The following is a 15,409-nucleotide window of genomic DNA, read 5'->3' as shown; positions in this document are numbered from 1 at the left end:
GCATGATAAACAATGGCCTAAAATTGAAAAACTCAAGTTTTCCAAGTGCAATAAAACTATACCTATTGATTCTCACAAAGACTCTTTAAAATTGTGACAATAATTTGGCAAAGCAGAGAAAGCTTGCTCAAATGAAAAAGCTGACATTTTTAATTTCCATGTAGCTCAACAGCTTGTTATTTCCAATAACACTAAATCAGCATCTTGTCTACTTTTCCCAAAAGGAACACTTTATTCACTAAAAGGTTATGTTGTTCATTCAAATCTACAGGGCAACAGAAACCAAAAAAAAATTTTAATGATGAAATAATTAACTCTGGAAGTCATGTAAAATGTGTATTTCTCCATATGTATAAAATCCTTTCAAATAGTACTGCAGGGTAGGAAAAAAAAGTTAATTATCACAGAACTGTATGACAGGAATTTATTAGAAGCATTACTGCTGTATTTCAACACTGCAGGTAATTTCCCTGACAGGAAAATCTCCTTCCCAGGAATTAGTTATAAATGTACATCCACTTTTGATGTGCATGTAGATTTGACTTTGCTTTTGAAAGTAGAGCAGCCTCCTTTCTTCTTCTGCAGGGTGTGTTGTGCTCCTCTTTAGAGGTCATTGGTGTAGGAATAATGCTGTAGGAGGAAGAACTCCAAACAAATGTTCAGATATCCCATCTGCCACCCTGGTCTCACAGTGTGACCTAAGGAAGGTCCACTTCAGGTCATGTATGGGAACTTTAGAGGTTTAGCTTTTCTGTGGGTTTCTCTTACCCTCAAGCTTTCCTTCAAGAGAATCAGGAAGAGGTGGAGAGAGAGAGAGAGAGACATGGCTGGGATGCTCATGAGATTCTGCAAGCTCCTGAGTATGATCCTTCCATGCTTTTCACTGCTCTGACAGTAGCACCTCAAGGCTCCCAAAATATTAGAAAAACAGGGAGAGGCAGCTTGGGGCTACAAAGCACATGGAGGGGATGCCAAAGAAAGTCCTTGCTGGGTACTCAAGCAAGAATGGTGTATGGTACAAATTCTCTGCAACTTGATCTCCCTGGCTCTCAGGCAGGGCTACCCAAAAATTGAGGGTTTCATCAACATAGACACTTTATCAGGTACAGGACACCAAAAAATAAAAAGAAAAAAAGATTACAAGATTACCACAGCCAACAGTAAACAATACAGATCACCTCTAGCTACAACTTCAAGAGATTTCAAATTGGTTTTTTTAATGAACTGTTTACTGTAATAGCGAGAAATAAATTGTTCTGTTTGGTGGCACGTGTCTTTATAGATTCTTATGTGCCACAGTTTGTCTCTCATCCAGAAGGTATTTTTCCAATGCCTTTTTTTGGTTTTTTTCAGTATTAAAGAAAACAGCTCCTTACCATTTCACAAGCTTGCTTAAGTAGCATGCATATTAGCAGTCTGAAATATTTCCATGTATGGGTGACAGAAAAGAAGGTACAAATGGATCCTAATTCATGCTTAGGTAGCTCCATATTTGGAAGGGAAAATGAGCTTTCGAAAATTTCCTGAGGCAAGAAAGACAGAGTTTTTAATACAAAAATCTGTTCTTATGGGAATAAAGAGAAAAACCTTTGAGCTCATCAAATAATATAAATTATCTGAGCCATCCTCAGACTTTGTGGTCTATCACTTTATGTGGAGAGGGAAGAAAAGATTTTCCAACAACTTTAATGACACTGGACGTGTTAGGGTCATGATAACTCTACCACCTATACTATCTGGACTGTGGTATCTTTTCTCCTTCAGTTATTAAAATCCTTTATCCAGATAAAGGATTTTATTTATTTATGCTTTGTTCCCTACAGGTAAATTAATTTTGATAAGGGAGGATAATTTAGATCTGTTACAAAAATGAAAAAAATAAATATATATAAATTAACAGGGATTTTTTTTCCCAGAGATCATATTCAAAAGTCAAAGCAAATAAAACCTGAATGGGTTTAAGTATCCATACTTGTATCTCAAACATTGCCACAGGATCTCCAGAAAATAGGTTTTTTTCAGCAGGTCCTGAGACTCTTTAAAGTGAAAGAAACCACAAAGTCCAGCACTTCCATAGGTTGGTAACTGGAAACAAGCTGGTTAGAGGTTAGTAACAGGAAAGAAGGCTTTAACCTAAGATATCTCAGGGAATCAAGGACAATAAACTTTGAGCATTATCTGTCCCTTTCTGAAAAATCAGTTCCAAAAGGCACTAAAACACAACCCACACATATCAGATTGAAACAATACAAAAACCCCAGTCTTCCTCACTTACCAGGCTGGTGTGGGTTCTCATTCCCTTGGCCAAAACCTAATTAAAGAGGCCCCTGGAAAATATTGACCACAGAAAAAACTGCTGCAGTATGAAAGGCTACTGTCCTTCGAGGTGCTCGTTCACACACTGCAGAAAGGTACCAGCAACCACAGGAGAGCCAGCAGCACTGAGGGGCAGAGCCCCATGCACCTCCCCCAGGGCAAGGATGGAGCAACTGGCGAGAGCTCTGTAGCATACGATGGAAGAAACAGAATCCTGATGAGTTTTTGAAACAAAACAGCAAGAAACACAACTTTAGGTATGACAACCAAAGAGCATATTTTTTAATATCAAGGAAAAAAAATAGTAGTTTCTGTGCTGGGTAAGTCAAGCCTTTATTGCTAAACCAGCTTAAATTAAAGCAGATGGCAAACTGCTATATTCTGTAACCAATGAAAGCATAAAAATCAGTTTCACAAATTATTCCTTAGCATTCCAGTTGTAGCAAGCAGGAGATTCAGGAAAATTTATTTTAATTAAAAACTTTATTTTTCATTACAATTCACAGTTTATACATGGCAAGAGGAACCCTTGCCATGTGGACATTCAGAACACTGTGCTGGGGAGACAAGGGTCTTTGTTATAAGAGCATTGCTCGGTGCTGTGTCATGGAACTTTCTTAGTTTTAAAAGCGTACTCTCTGTAAATGTTAATTGACTGATATTTACACTGAATGTACATATTAACTTATATTTATTAGAAAACAAGCGAAGCATCCAAAAAACATGAACATTCATATCTTGTATGTTATCTAATGGTCAGAGATGCTGTAAGATTTGCCACTTGAATCATGCCCAATCAGCAAAGTCCCATTCTTTTTTAATTTACAGAGCCTAAATTTTTCTTTAAGGCCTGTTCTATTCATTTTATGTACAGCCAGGTTACAACAGACTAACGTAAGGAAAAAAACGCAAAATTATCCATTCCATCCTGCATTTCTTCTGAATCTCATGTACACCTATAAGCAAAACAGAAGTTACAAAATTAATGTGTTTTCTTAAAACCAATAAAGAAAAACATAGTCTGGTTTAGATCTGCTTCTTGTCAGCCTATCCTATCTGAACAACCATCGGTATTCAGATTGTGCTATTTATCAGCTCTTCTTCATGCCTGCATTGATATTCAGAGCCATTTCTATTTGAAATGTAAAAAGTCACAGTGATACCAGTTTCAATTGCATTCCCACGTTAGCCACAGCTCTGGCACAGGCAGCCCACGTGACATTCAGGAAAGCACTCCACCAGGATTCCTGGGTAAAATATCATGTAGCCTCTGGGGTGACTTGGCTTAAAAAGGAAATTAAGAATCCTTTTCATACCTAATACCTGGCAGAAGGCTTATGTTTATTAAAAATAGCTGTATTCTTCTGCATTGTTTTTTTTTTTTTTAATGTGATTATTAGAACACAGCAATTTAAAGCCTCCCCCTGCCTCTCATCAAAACAGTAAATTTTACTTGCTCTTGTCATCTACCAAATAATTTAGTGATAGATAAGCTGCAGGTTTTTTTGGTACATCTGGTGCAGAGAAAAACAACTGCTGAACACTGCTTGGAAAAACTAAGACCTGAAAAAGGGCCTGCAAATCCTACAAGTCAGCATGAACAAGTATCAGCTGGACCTGAGTAAAACAAAATGCTTCCAGGGGACAGGTTTGCAACTTTTGAAACTGCAGTGCCTTTAAATTTGGAGCTAACAACATCAATTGATGATTGTTGAGTTTTGGCATTCATTCATGCTGGTTGGTATCTTCACAACAGACACCTTCGAAACACCACCATTTCAAGAAGAACGAAAGGCTTAAATGAAATACACTTCTCATGCAAAAAACCCAAACAAACAAAAGTCATACAGGAACTGTAGAGGTTCTGGTTCTTCAAAAGATAAGGCACTGACCAAAATTTCTTAGGTAAAAGGCTGCATAAGAATTTCTTGCCATTTACAAATGTGTTGTAGTCCAGAAATTGTCCATTCCTAGGCTCAGTAAGGTAGACCCTGAAATTTTAAGGACTGATCCCTCAAAGCTACATTGTTACCATAAACAAGTGAGATTCATTCGTGAGGCCGTATGGCACATTAGAAGTGAAAAACAGTCTGGGCAGATAAAGGCAGAAAACATTGCTTGTTCCAGCATCTTTTGGAAACAGCAGTGCCATTCATCTATGTGTCTCTGAAGAGATGCGATGGTAACTCGGGACTGTAGTTTTTCTGTGGAACTCATGCACACATATAAAATGCTGCTAGCACTGGTCATCGACAGGGTGGAAAAAAAAAAGGTGTATGGCTAGTCTAAGCCAAGAGCATCCCAAGGGCTGGGATCCAAAGTCATGGCTACTTAATGTTCTCGATCACGGCTATCTCTTCTGCTGCACAGTGCGGCGTCAAACCATTCATGTAAATGCTGTCCGTCTTTGTCAGAGCTGGCAAGAGGTCCTTCTCGCTGGTCAGGTGGTTCACTGACAGTGTTCTCTTGCAGGGGGTCAGGTCTTGGTTGTGGTTGACAGCAAGTTCTGCAGAGAGCTTCCTTTTGATGGAGGTGGCCCGCTGGAACTTGTCATAGATCTCCACGCTCAGGCGCCTTCGAGTCTCCTTGAACTCGGCGGTGACGTTTGCTGTCCACTCTGCAGCGTGGGCTCTGAACTCCCCGACCTGCAGCAAAAATCAGCAATAAAAAGGAAGCATTATGGCACCAAGGACTTCAGACACTGTTTGTCTTCAGGAGCATGGAGAAAGTGCAGGGCTGCCAAAGAGCTGCTGCTGCCACTGGCACAAATTTCTCATGCCAAAGACTCACTCTTTTATTGACAGCAGCTAAAGAAGAAATGCTGCACTAGTAAGAGTTAACAACAGTTCCAAAACCACAAAAATCTTTTCTGCTGAATTTTTTTTTATTATTGTTGTCATAGACAGTCAGCAATACGGGGAAGCTGCAGAGGCTTGACAGCTGCACAATACCCAGCTGGTCAGGGGATGCTGAAATCCCAGCAATCCAGGCTGCGTTATGTATTGTTACTAGGGTGAGTGGTTATTCATCAGCACTTTCACTGTCTCTGGAAAGATCCTTGGGAGACTTGGCAAAGAATTTTCTAAATTTAGACAGAAAAGCTTTTTCAAAGGAAACCATAGGCTGTTTGCATCCTCTTTCCTGTACTTGTTCAAAGGTAGCACCAACACAGCAACAGTTAAAAGTCACCTCAGTGGCATGTCTGCTTCCCAGCCTGTATCCCTAATCATCCTTATTTTTCCTCAGATATGGCATAAGGTAGACTAAGCATATCTAGTCTGAGGTAAACTGTGGCCTGTCATTTATTTACTATTTATATTTTTGGACTTGTATTTCAGTGAAACCGGTGTCTCATTAAATAAGCTACGTAGGTAACTAAAGGAGGCACCTTTTGTTGATATTATCTCATTGTCACTCAAAAGGAAATAGATTGTTTCTCTTGAAATCCCTTCTCCCTCAACAGCTTAATATTGGGAAGGTACAGCATAGAGAATATAGACTACTCATAAATATAACTCTAAAAGTGAAGCTTTCCAGGAGAATTTAACCCACATAAATTAGTCTAATTGATACTGTTCAGTCCAGAATTTCAATCACTGGCAAGCAAACTTTGACTTGGTAAGCACAGAAATGAAAACACAGAGAAATATGGGGGGCAGACCATTAGAGAAAAAGCCACAAGTTTCTTCATGCTTTACAGTGCAGTAGAAAACAGGAATATAATGAAGGTAAAAATTAATCAGCTCATCCAGGAGTGACAGAATTTCAGGAAAACTTTCCCCCCTCCAGAAACATAACAAGATGATCTCTTTACCCGTGGGTCATTTTATTACATTCATCTCCACTTCAGTGAATTACACAGATGACAAATGTGGACAAAGGTCTGTTTTCTAAAACAAGAGTAGTTATCTGCCATACACAGAGGACTCACCTAGCTGAATGATTATTAGTATTGAATTTGTGCAGCTAGGATCAGACACACTAAACTTCAGATCTGAAAATAATGAAATCTGCAATGCTGAAACATCTCAGCTGCTCCAATGTTTTACTTGCAGTAAACAAGAAATAAAAATATGATAAATAGTATCAGTGCACACCCCGGGGCAGTTTTTTCCTTTTCCTAAGCCGTACTAAAGGCAGGTTGCCCAGGTCCTGGAGAATGGCTCTGTCTAGTGGAGCAAAGAGCCAGTACACAGGTTTCCTCTTTAAATATATGTATATATATGTATATATGTACCCCTCACCAGTTGTGTAAGCATTTAACAGAGCAGGTGTTTTGCTCAGGTACACATATCTGGCATTATATATAGTCACATTCAAGAGATGCTATCAGGATTTAAAGTTAATATTTTAATTTTTTCTTTTTAAGTTCCCATGTGATTTCATATTTGTCCAGTAGAGCAAATCAACTGGCCTTGCTTCTGAAGAAAGCACGTTTATGTGATAAACTCTAGGATAGGCTCAGAATGTTTTTGGTGATGGACCTGTCTTGAACAGGACAAGCTGTTCTTGGGCATTCAAGTTTTTCAGGAGAATCTTAAAATTGTAGTTGTTGGGATATCTGATGTCTGAATTCTAGTGAGATTTCTTTGGGGAAGCAAGTTTATGCAGCCAGCTGAAGAGCATCAATAAATGTGCCTTTGGAGATAGGCTCATTGCAATTAAGGTAGTGTGGAACACTAGCATGGTGGACACAATTCTACCACCCCATACAGCAAAGTTGTGATGTTGGTTTATATTAAAATTGTAGGAGAAAAGCACAAATTGAAACATGCTGTTATTAAGGCTATTGCTAAGTAAAATCAAGATGCATTAGTAGAAAAACAGGGAATTGAAACACATTAAGAACCAGGAGTTCAGTGCTGTTTGAACTATGCATGCCCCAAATCACTGCTTTTGGCCCCTATTTTTCATGTGAACTGAAATGCATTCAAAAATATTACCTATTTGAAACAAAACTCTTAATTCCATAGTACTTACAGACTCAAGCAGGGTTGTAAGAAAAAGATTATATGAAAAGAAATGTCCCGTTTTAACTACCAGTGCACATTAGTAACTTGCTTATATAATCTGATCCCTCCTTGATCCATAGGGACATATCTGTAATATGTTCAGGTTCTTTGTGTCCTTAGGTTATGACATTTTAACACACTGCATTACAGCTCCTCTTCATCTGCCTTCTGACAACCAAAACATGTCTCATGCAGAGCGAGTGAAATCCCAGTTGCCTGTGCTGCTCAAAAGAAATTAAATTCTTGGCATACCTACATACTGTAACAACAATTTACTTTTCTCCAGATCTCTTGCCTCATTACAGCACAGCTCTGTAGACTCTGCAGCTGTCATAGTTGGGGGCAGTGTGACATGAGGACAAGGCCTCTTAGTCACAGAAATTATTGACAACTACATACTTAACATAAGGCTGAATGTCACAGAATATTTCAGAAGCAATAGGAAAAACATGTCACACTGATAGCACCTGACTCAGCCATACAAGAAGCAGCACTAATTTGGTGATGCTTCTCACTTTAACCTTCAGGGAAGAGAAATGCTACTAGTAATGGGGACATGGCCCCTGTCCCAGCTCCTAAATTGACTTCCTCCACATCAAGATCCAAATTAGACTGCAAAGTGTTAGACATATTTCACAAGGAGTATCAACCTAGCTACGCTGAACATCAACAGCAAGTAACTGTATTATGTATTTAAGAAGCAGGAAGCAGCACCCTACTGCCTTACGATTTCAGGGAAGACAAGTCTCAATAACAAGTTCTCGAGAACTATGGTATGTAGTAACACACGTAAGTATTCCCAGCACACTTTACAAAACAAAACAAAATTAAAAATAAAAAGACACCAAAAACAAAAACAAACAAACAAAAAAAACAACACTTACAACTTTTCCAACAAATGAACAGCATTGACCCAATTCCTTGTCCAGCCCAAGTCACCTGGCCTCCAGCTACCACTGGTATCCCATATGATCTGCACCGTATCCAACAACCCTATGAGGATGTCTCTAATACCACAGGTCATCTCTAGTAACACCTCCAAATGTCTGTGCCAATTTCTGTGTCTACCTTGTGGTGGAGATGTCACATTTATTCGTTTAGGATATAATGAGAAACTGCCTCTGAACCATTGAGTTTTTTGGTTTTGTTATTTTTTTTTTGGGGGGGGGGAAGACTGTAGTGAAAAACGAGCAGACGGCAATGAAGTACTGCATGAACTTCCTGAATGACCAAACAGTTCCCAGGCTGCATGATCACCAATATAACTTCAAGACAGATATGCTGAATTTGACAGAACTAGAAAAAAAAACATGGACATTAAGCCACCACTCCTTCACCTGCTCCTGCCAAAATCAATCTAAATGAATAATATCCTAGAACTGGCTCTCAGTCAGTATCTCTAGTAGGGTCACAAGTTCCTATGCAGTTTCATTGCTACTGTGTTTTAGCTTTCTGTCCAGCCGAGCTCTACACTTGGGTAAAGGCCAACAGCATAAACAAGAATGTAAGAATATCCAAGGGTATTCTACTGTTGAAACTAAAAAAACATTTGAACATACTGAAGCACCTGCTTCATCCTTCAGTACATTTGCTCTAAGTCCTTATACTTGTCAAGAGTTTGAGAATCTTTCTGGACACTCACAAAATTATCCAAATCCTAATGCACACAAAACTTCCCACGATTCAGGAAGACCACTCATCCTATTAAGTATCTGGAAAGCACAAGCCATGTAGCCATATACAAGTAATCTGTACTTTGAATTAAGCCACATCTGTGTTCTAGCAGGAAAACAAACAATCAAAAGCATAATTAAGGACATCCTTAAATAGACCAAGACAAATGCACTTGCCTAACTTAACTTTGCCTTAGTTTTTCTCCTCTGTCACAGGGATATTCTTGAAAAACCCCAAAATCACAGTAAAATCAGTTACTCTACTTCTGCTTACAGAGGGGGAAGAAATATATCCTGTTTGGATGGAGCTCAGATATACGACATGAAAGCTATGATATACTCAGGAGGAGGTATACCACTGAGTAGAAAATAAGAAAAAAATAGCATCATATATATGTCATGCAAGAAAATGAAAACATATATTTCTAAGTAATGTGTGCAGCTTTTTCTGTCATAGCTGAGTATTATGTTGTTTCCCTTTGGCATATGGGGCTCACACATTTTATGATGAGCACATTAGTGCAAGCCAAAAACTTGAATTTAAAAAACAAGTAGATGAGCTGGAGGTATCCATTTGACTACATTTCAGGGTGAAAAACAGGTGCCCTTCCTTACAGATATTATTAATGGTCTAGATGTTGCCCAGGATATAATTTCTTGCATTTATCCCTATTTCATTCTCCAAATTTTCATAGCTTCATTTTTCCTCTCCAGTATACTTTATCCTGTGACTTAAAAATAACACATCCAATTAACCTCTCTATGATATGCTACTCAGAAAAAAACTAGAAAGTGCATTACATGTCAAATTATGCAGGCAGCAGAATACAGAGCATAACATTTTGTCTTAGCACTCAGGAAATTCAGTCAGTGTTCGCAGGAATTGTTCACAAAGCTCCTCTAAAGACGTAGGTACAGACGGGGGTGATGGGTTTAACAACTCATCTGCTGGGTGGGTTTATCCCTGAGTGCATCAGAGGGGTTTCCTACCTGCCATCTCACTTTCCTACAGTTCTGGGCAAGCATATGCTGCCTTTTCCCATGCAAGTTGCTGCTGGACACAAATTTCTATTCACCACCTCAGTTTCTATGGGCTAGAGAAGATCAGAGTGCAGAAGAGAAAAAGAGAAGCTTTACAAAAAATTTTAGTAAAATAGGTGCATTTGCTGCACATGAAGGGAATCTCATTTATAGTACACCTAAAATTCCAACCCAATGATCTGGCTTTCAGTATTTCTGCTATTATAGTGTTACAGTATACACCCAAAATACTTGTGGAGAGGTGTTTAGAGAAGAGTGTGCTCTACTTGTTTTTAAAGGTAAACAGCCACAAAATGCAAGAAATATCACAGGCATTAATGAGATACTTATGCTGAGCTTTCCCAGGTCCACCATGTTCTATGAACCACCCTCTTCCATGCCTTCATCCTGTCAGGACCTCGGTTCTGTAGCAGGCAGCTCTCCTTCACCAGATCTTCAAGGTTCCAGACTTTGATTTCAAGATCAATGGCACACACAAAGCAGTAAGTGATGCCTTTTTTGGTTCCACTCACTAGTATACACATCTCTCTGTTTCAGATAAATATCAGAGGGGAAAAGACTCTCTTTTGTGAAATTGTCATCTTCTAGCGTAAGGCTTCAATTACATAGACAATTGAATTTTTGTAGCTATGGCGGTCAGAAATTTTTGGCAACAATGCTCTCCTGATAGAAACTGGATTTTTGAGTCCTGTAATAAGCAATGATTGTGAGTTCATTCTGGTGAGCAATGATTGTTTGGTTTCACCCACATAACTTCCATGAACACATCTGATGCCTTGGATGAAATAAACCACATTCTCCAATGGGAATACAGAGAGCCCACAAATTTTGATTATTTTATTTGTGGAGGAACATTTATGGTGGCAGCTGTGGGAATGTGTTTTGTGGAGATGTAACAGATGGCAGATGCAAGAAATGGCCTTTTCCTCTATCACGGTTTGATTCAACAAAATAAAAACAGCCTAAAAAATCATGCCTACAAAACAGAAGCAGATATACTAGGAGTCCATGCCGTTATTTTTTTTCACCTTTTGTTTTTTCCATAAATATGAAGACTGCTATGCTAGGTATTTCCTCAGAGCTATTATTGAATATTGCCCATCAGATACATCTTTTTTATAGATCTCCATGTGTATAGTCTCAGTAGTGTAGACAAGTTAGGGGCCTGATTATCTCACTGTCTATTGTTTTGCTTTATAATTAACTTCCAATGATAAAGATAAAAAAATTATGTTGAAATTTTCCTTTAAAAATCAGTTCTATTTAGTGGTTTCAGCTGCTTCAGTGAGCCATTCAACCCCTCTTTCAACTTGGTGAGAGTGAATTACATGCACCGGTATTAGCCACAAGAAACTACTTAGGTTTGCATAAAGCTCTACCAGCTGAGCCTAAGGTGGTTCAGGGGAACAGTGTGTCTCCTCTGCCTGTGCTATACAGCCAACATCTTGGCTGCAGCCAGGAATAGCAAACATTTTAAGAAGAAATCTAGGAGCATAATGAAACCCAAGCCACAGGCAGTTGAAAGACTGCCTAAACTTTCTCCCAGAGGAAAGAGGCAACAATTGTTTCAAACTCACTGGACTTTTTTTAGCTTATAAAGAAATGCTAAAAAAGAACAAAGACAAAAAAGGGCTTTTAATTTTTACTTGGCAGTAAGGAATGATTATAGTAACTGCTTGGTCAAGTCCCAGAAAGAACTGTTTATGTCTTAACTTTCTAGTGTCAATATCTGAAGTGATATTTGTGTGAAATAGTAAAGCTCCACTTCGGCTGTTCAACACTAGTATTACAACTGCACCTATCCCTTGTGAAAGGCAGTATGCTTTTTTGATCCCTTTTTTTTGCAATTGCAAAGCATTTTCCTCAACGTCAACACACCTACTTGTAAGGGCATTCTGCTGAACTTGCTTTGTCTGGGAACTCATCCTCAAGACAGCTATCAGATTCATACACTCAGGATTAGTAACACATTCTGGAGTATTTTCCTAACAATATCCAAGCACTGAGATCATCCTAAAAAAAAAAAAAGTAAGGTTTTCAGGAATGTTAATCATTAAGATATCAGTGATATTTAACCTGGAATATTTTCAGCCCACAATAAAGTAAACCACAGATATATTTTTTGCTGTAATAAGGGATTAATTACATATTATCTCCAAAAATTAAGATTTCTCAATGTAGATGATCATAATATACATTCCGGGAATCTTCATGGGTAATTAACTCCAAGAAATGCCATTGTTATAACTGATCTCTCTTTAATCAATTTCTCTTATTATGAAGTATAAGCCTCTTGCTCTAGTTTTACTTTTGCAAATTCAATAGCCCTTGCCTTTGCTCCCTTGCTGCATGCAGCCTTCACTCTAGTAATTCTTCCCTGAACACTATGGAGAGCAGGGCCAGGCACCGGGGCTGGTATGAGAGTCACTGACAGTGTCCCCATGCCCTGGGCCATGCTGCTCCTCATGGAAGTGTCCTTGGCAGCGCATCTCCTGTAATCAGCACCCCAGCAGGACCTGGTACTCAATATGCAGTAACAAACCAGCAGTCTCTAAATGCCTGGTATGCCCAGCTAAGAGGCATGATTCAAATATTAATATAACCACAGCGAAACTGTGGAGATATTATCTGTGTGCATGCTGAATCTGAAGTGAAACAAGCATCACATGTCCAAAGTACACAAAACTATGAGGAAAGATCTCCAAAAAAAGTGTCAAAAGCCATCAGCTGTTTAGTTTTCCTGGAATTCTCAGAACAAGATGTTCTTTCCTATCCATTATTGCACACATTGCCACAGCAGACTTTAAAAGATTGATCAATATAGAAACCCAGTATTACAGACTGTTGCTAGGGCAGACTCAGGAACATCATCAGGATAACCTAAACTCATAAAAAGGAAGATAACAAATTGCATTCAGAACCAGGCCAATCATTTCCATCTCCTTCTTACACCAAAACTACTCTTAATGTATCCCTGAGATTCTAGGCTGCTACAGGGAGACTGTACTCCCACCTTTTATGTTGGGTTTGTTTTGGTTGAATTTTTTGTCCTGTTGCTAGTCAAATTTCACTGGAGACATGCAGTTGTTTTGACTGTAGAAAGAGTTCATATTTCTCCCCATCTCATAGAAATTATTAAAAACAATCACCTTTTCAAACATGGCTGTTCCTTCCTAAATAGACTTTTCTGCGCATCTTGGATGTACTGGAAAAAAAAAACCCTCTTAATGCAAGACAGATTTCTCTTCAGATGCTTCCCTTGCCATTTTTGTGGCTCTCTGCATTCTTCTTGAAGTTTAGACCACAAATCTAGTGGCTGTTTTCCAGCAATATACCTTTTAACAACATCTGCAGCAGTACCACCACTTTCCGACAGAAACTTGATTATTCCCTGCTTGCAAATCTTAGAATTGCTACCCTTATTAATCACTGCCTTGCAAAATTACTTTGCACACAATGGCTTTGACACTGTATTTGTCTCCCACAGATTTCCAATTCTGTGCTTTCTAGGAACAGACTTCCATCACATCAGCCTGACCAATTCAGTGAACTTGTGGATATAAAATTCGCAAAACTGCAGCAGTTTGGTTTGGTTTTTTGGGTTTTGGTTGGTAAACATTTTGGGTTTTTGTTTTGTTGGGATTTGTTTTGAGGTTTTTTTATGGTTTTGCCTATTTTTCTTTTATGTTTTGGACAGTTTGTCTATTTTCTTTTGCCAGGAGGTGGGAGCGGTTGGTTAGCTGGGGGGAGGGGATATAAAAAAAGTCCAAACAGTTGTTTTGTTCAACAGAAGCCAACCCATCTCCCTCGAAACAATGTAAAATGGACCAGCAAGTGACTCTGATCACTAGGCTGAAGAGTTATTCTCTACCATCTTCATTTCTAAGTGAGCAGATTTTATGTCTTGAAACAGGGAGAGCCAGGTCAAGAATTCATTGAACAGCTAAACAACTTCCTCCTCCTCTTTGGTCATACACCCTCACTACTCAGCCTCTCAGGACAATCTGTTTGCCTGGAGGGCGAAAACCCTTCAGAACTGTTTCTCACTTGAGTCCACTATTTTTTTTTCCATTTTTTCATGCATATAAGCCTATATCTAGGGTCTCTCTTTGGGTGCTATGAGAAATTAACTCAAATTCTCTTTATGCTGGGTCCCTTATGCTGGGTGAGCGCCTTCAGCCTAAAGCTAATAAAAAGGCAACAAATAATATAGGGAGTGCAATAATCTCCACAGCATCATCATGACAAGTCTAATTCTGTTTTGACAGACTTGAGTGACAGCTCTGTCACTGGTGCCAAGAAGATCTAACTGAATGATGATTCAGATGAGTCAAATTTGTTGAATTTGTTTATAAATATCAAATATAGCAGCTGCCTCTTGAATTTCCACAAGAAATTAATGTTCTACTTCTCATGAAATTTTAGACTTGGTCTTTAAAGCTGGCTGTATGTTGCTCAATTCAAAAGACAGGCAGCATGAAAAAAATCACTTGTCCAAACTGAGCTGATATCTAATCTAAGTCTCTTACCCGGACTCCTGATACACTATAAAGAGAACAGGCTCCTCCAGGATCTACAGCCCAAATGCCTAAGATTGTTAGTTGGGTAGGCATTTTTTGCTGAAAATTCTGGAATTCATAAGCTCTGCATACAGAAGTAGAAGAAAGAATATGGCAAGGAAAACAATCCTGCTGAAAATTTACCTTTCAAAAAGACTGAAGACTTTAAAAATGCTCTGAGTAATCAGAGTACAGAGAATAATGAAGAGGAGGGAGTTTAAGGCAAGCTAGTATATCTGAGGCTGAACTTCAGAGACAGATCGCCTACTTAAGATTAGAGCACACAGCATGTTCCAGTGACTTGCTGACATTTCATCTATCTTACTGTATGAGCTGCTTCCAGATCTAGCCTTCTAAAACTCCCACTTCTGTCTCTGCTTGTCTTTCACTTCACTCCCCATTTGATGCATTCAAAGTTCTCCAGAGTGTTTCAGGAGACAAAAGGCACCAGAGCAACTGACTGACATACTGCTTTTCTGGATTTTAAAACCAAAATATAGCAGTTCTGTGCATTAGTGCATTTCTGATTAGATTTTGTCTCAGATCCACTTGTTTATGGCAAACTTTCCTGCTAGTATACTGAAAAGAATATAGATGTTTTATTTTGTTGAAACAGTGAAATGCATTATTACCCCAAAGTCCTATGTAAACTGCTTCTATAACAACACCACTACATTAAAATTCAGGAATAGAACTACGGATTTTAGGTGATATCCATGAACAGCATGGTTCCTCCCTGGAATAAGGAGGACTTCCCTTCATGCCCTAAATATGCTGATATTTATTGATACTTTTTACTTAAGACTAC

General features: G+C 38.7%; 1 protein-coding gene across 1 annotated transcript in view; it reads right to left on the bottom strand.

Moving 5' to 3' along the window:
• Window positions 1-1,962: 1,962 nt before the first annotated feature.
• Window positions 1,963-15,409, bottom strand: part of KCNK2 (potassium two pore domain channel subfamily K member 2) — a 141,217-nt gene continuing 127,770 nt past the window's right edge. Inside the window, exon 9 of the mRNA XM_038132321.1 lies at window positions 1,963-4,961. Coding sequence (XP_037988249.1) covers window positions 4,644-4,961 — 318 coding nt within the window. The 3' untranslated portion in view covers window positions 1,963-4,643. The remainder of the gene's footprint in view (window positions 4,962-15,409) is intronic.

Source organism: Motacilla alba, chromosome 3 (genome assembly GCF_015832195.1).
Source record: "Motacilla alba alba isolate MOTALB_02 chromosome 3, Motacilla_alba_V1.0_pri, whole genome shotgun sequence".
In the NCBI taxonomy this organism is placed as follows: domain Eukaryota; kingdom Metazoa; phylum Chordata; class Aves; order Passeriformes; family Motacillidae; genus Motacilla; species Motacilla alba.
The sequence above is the reverse complement of the archived record's forward strand: the minus strand, read 5'-3'. Positions and strand labels throughout refer to the sequence as shown.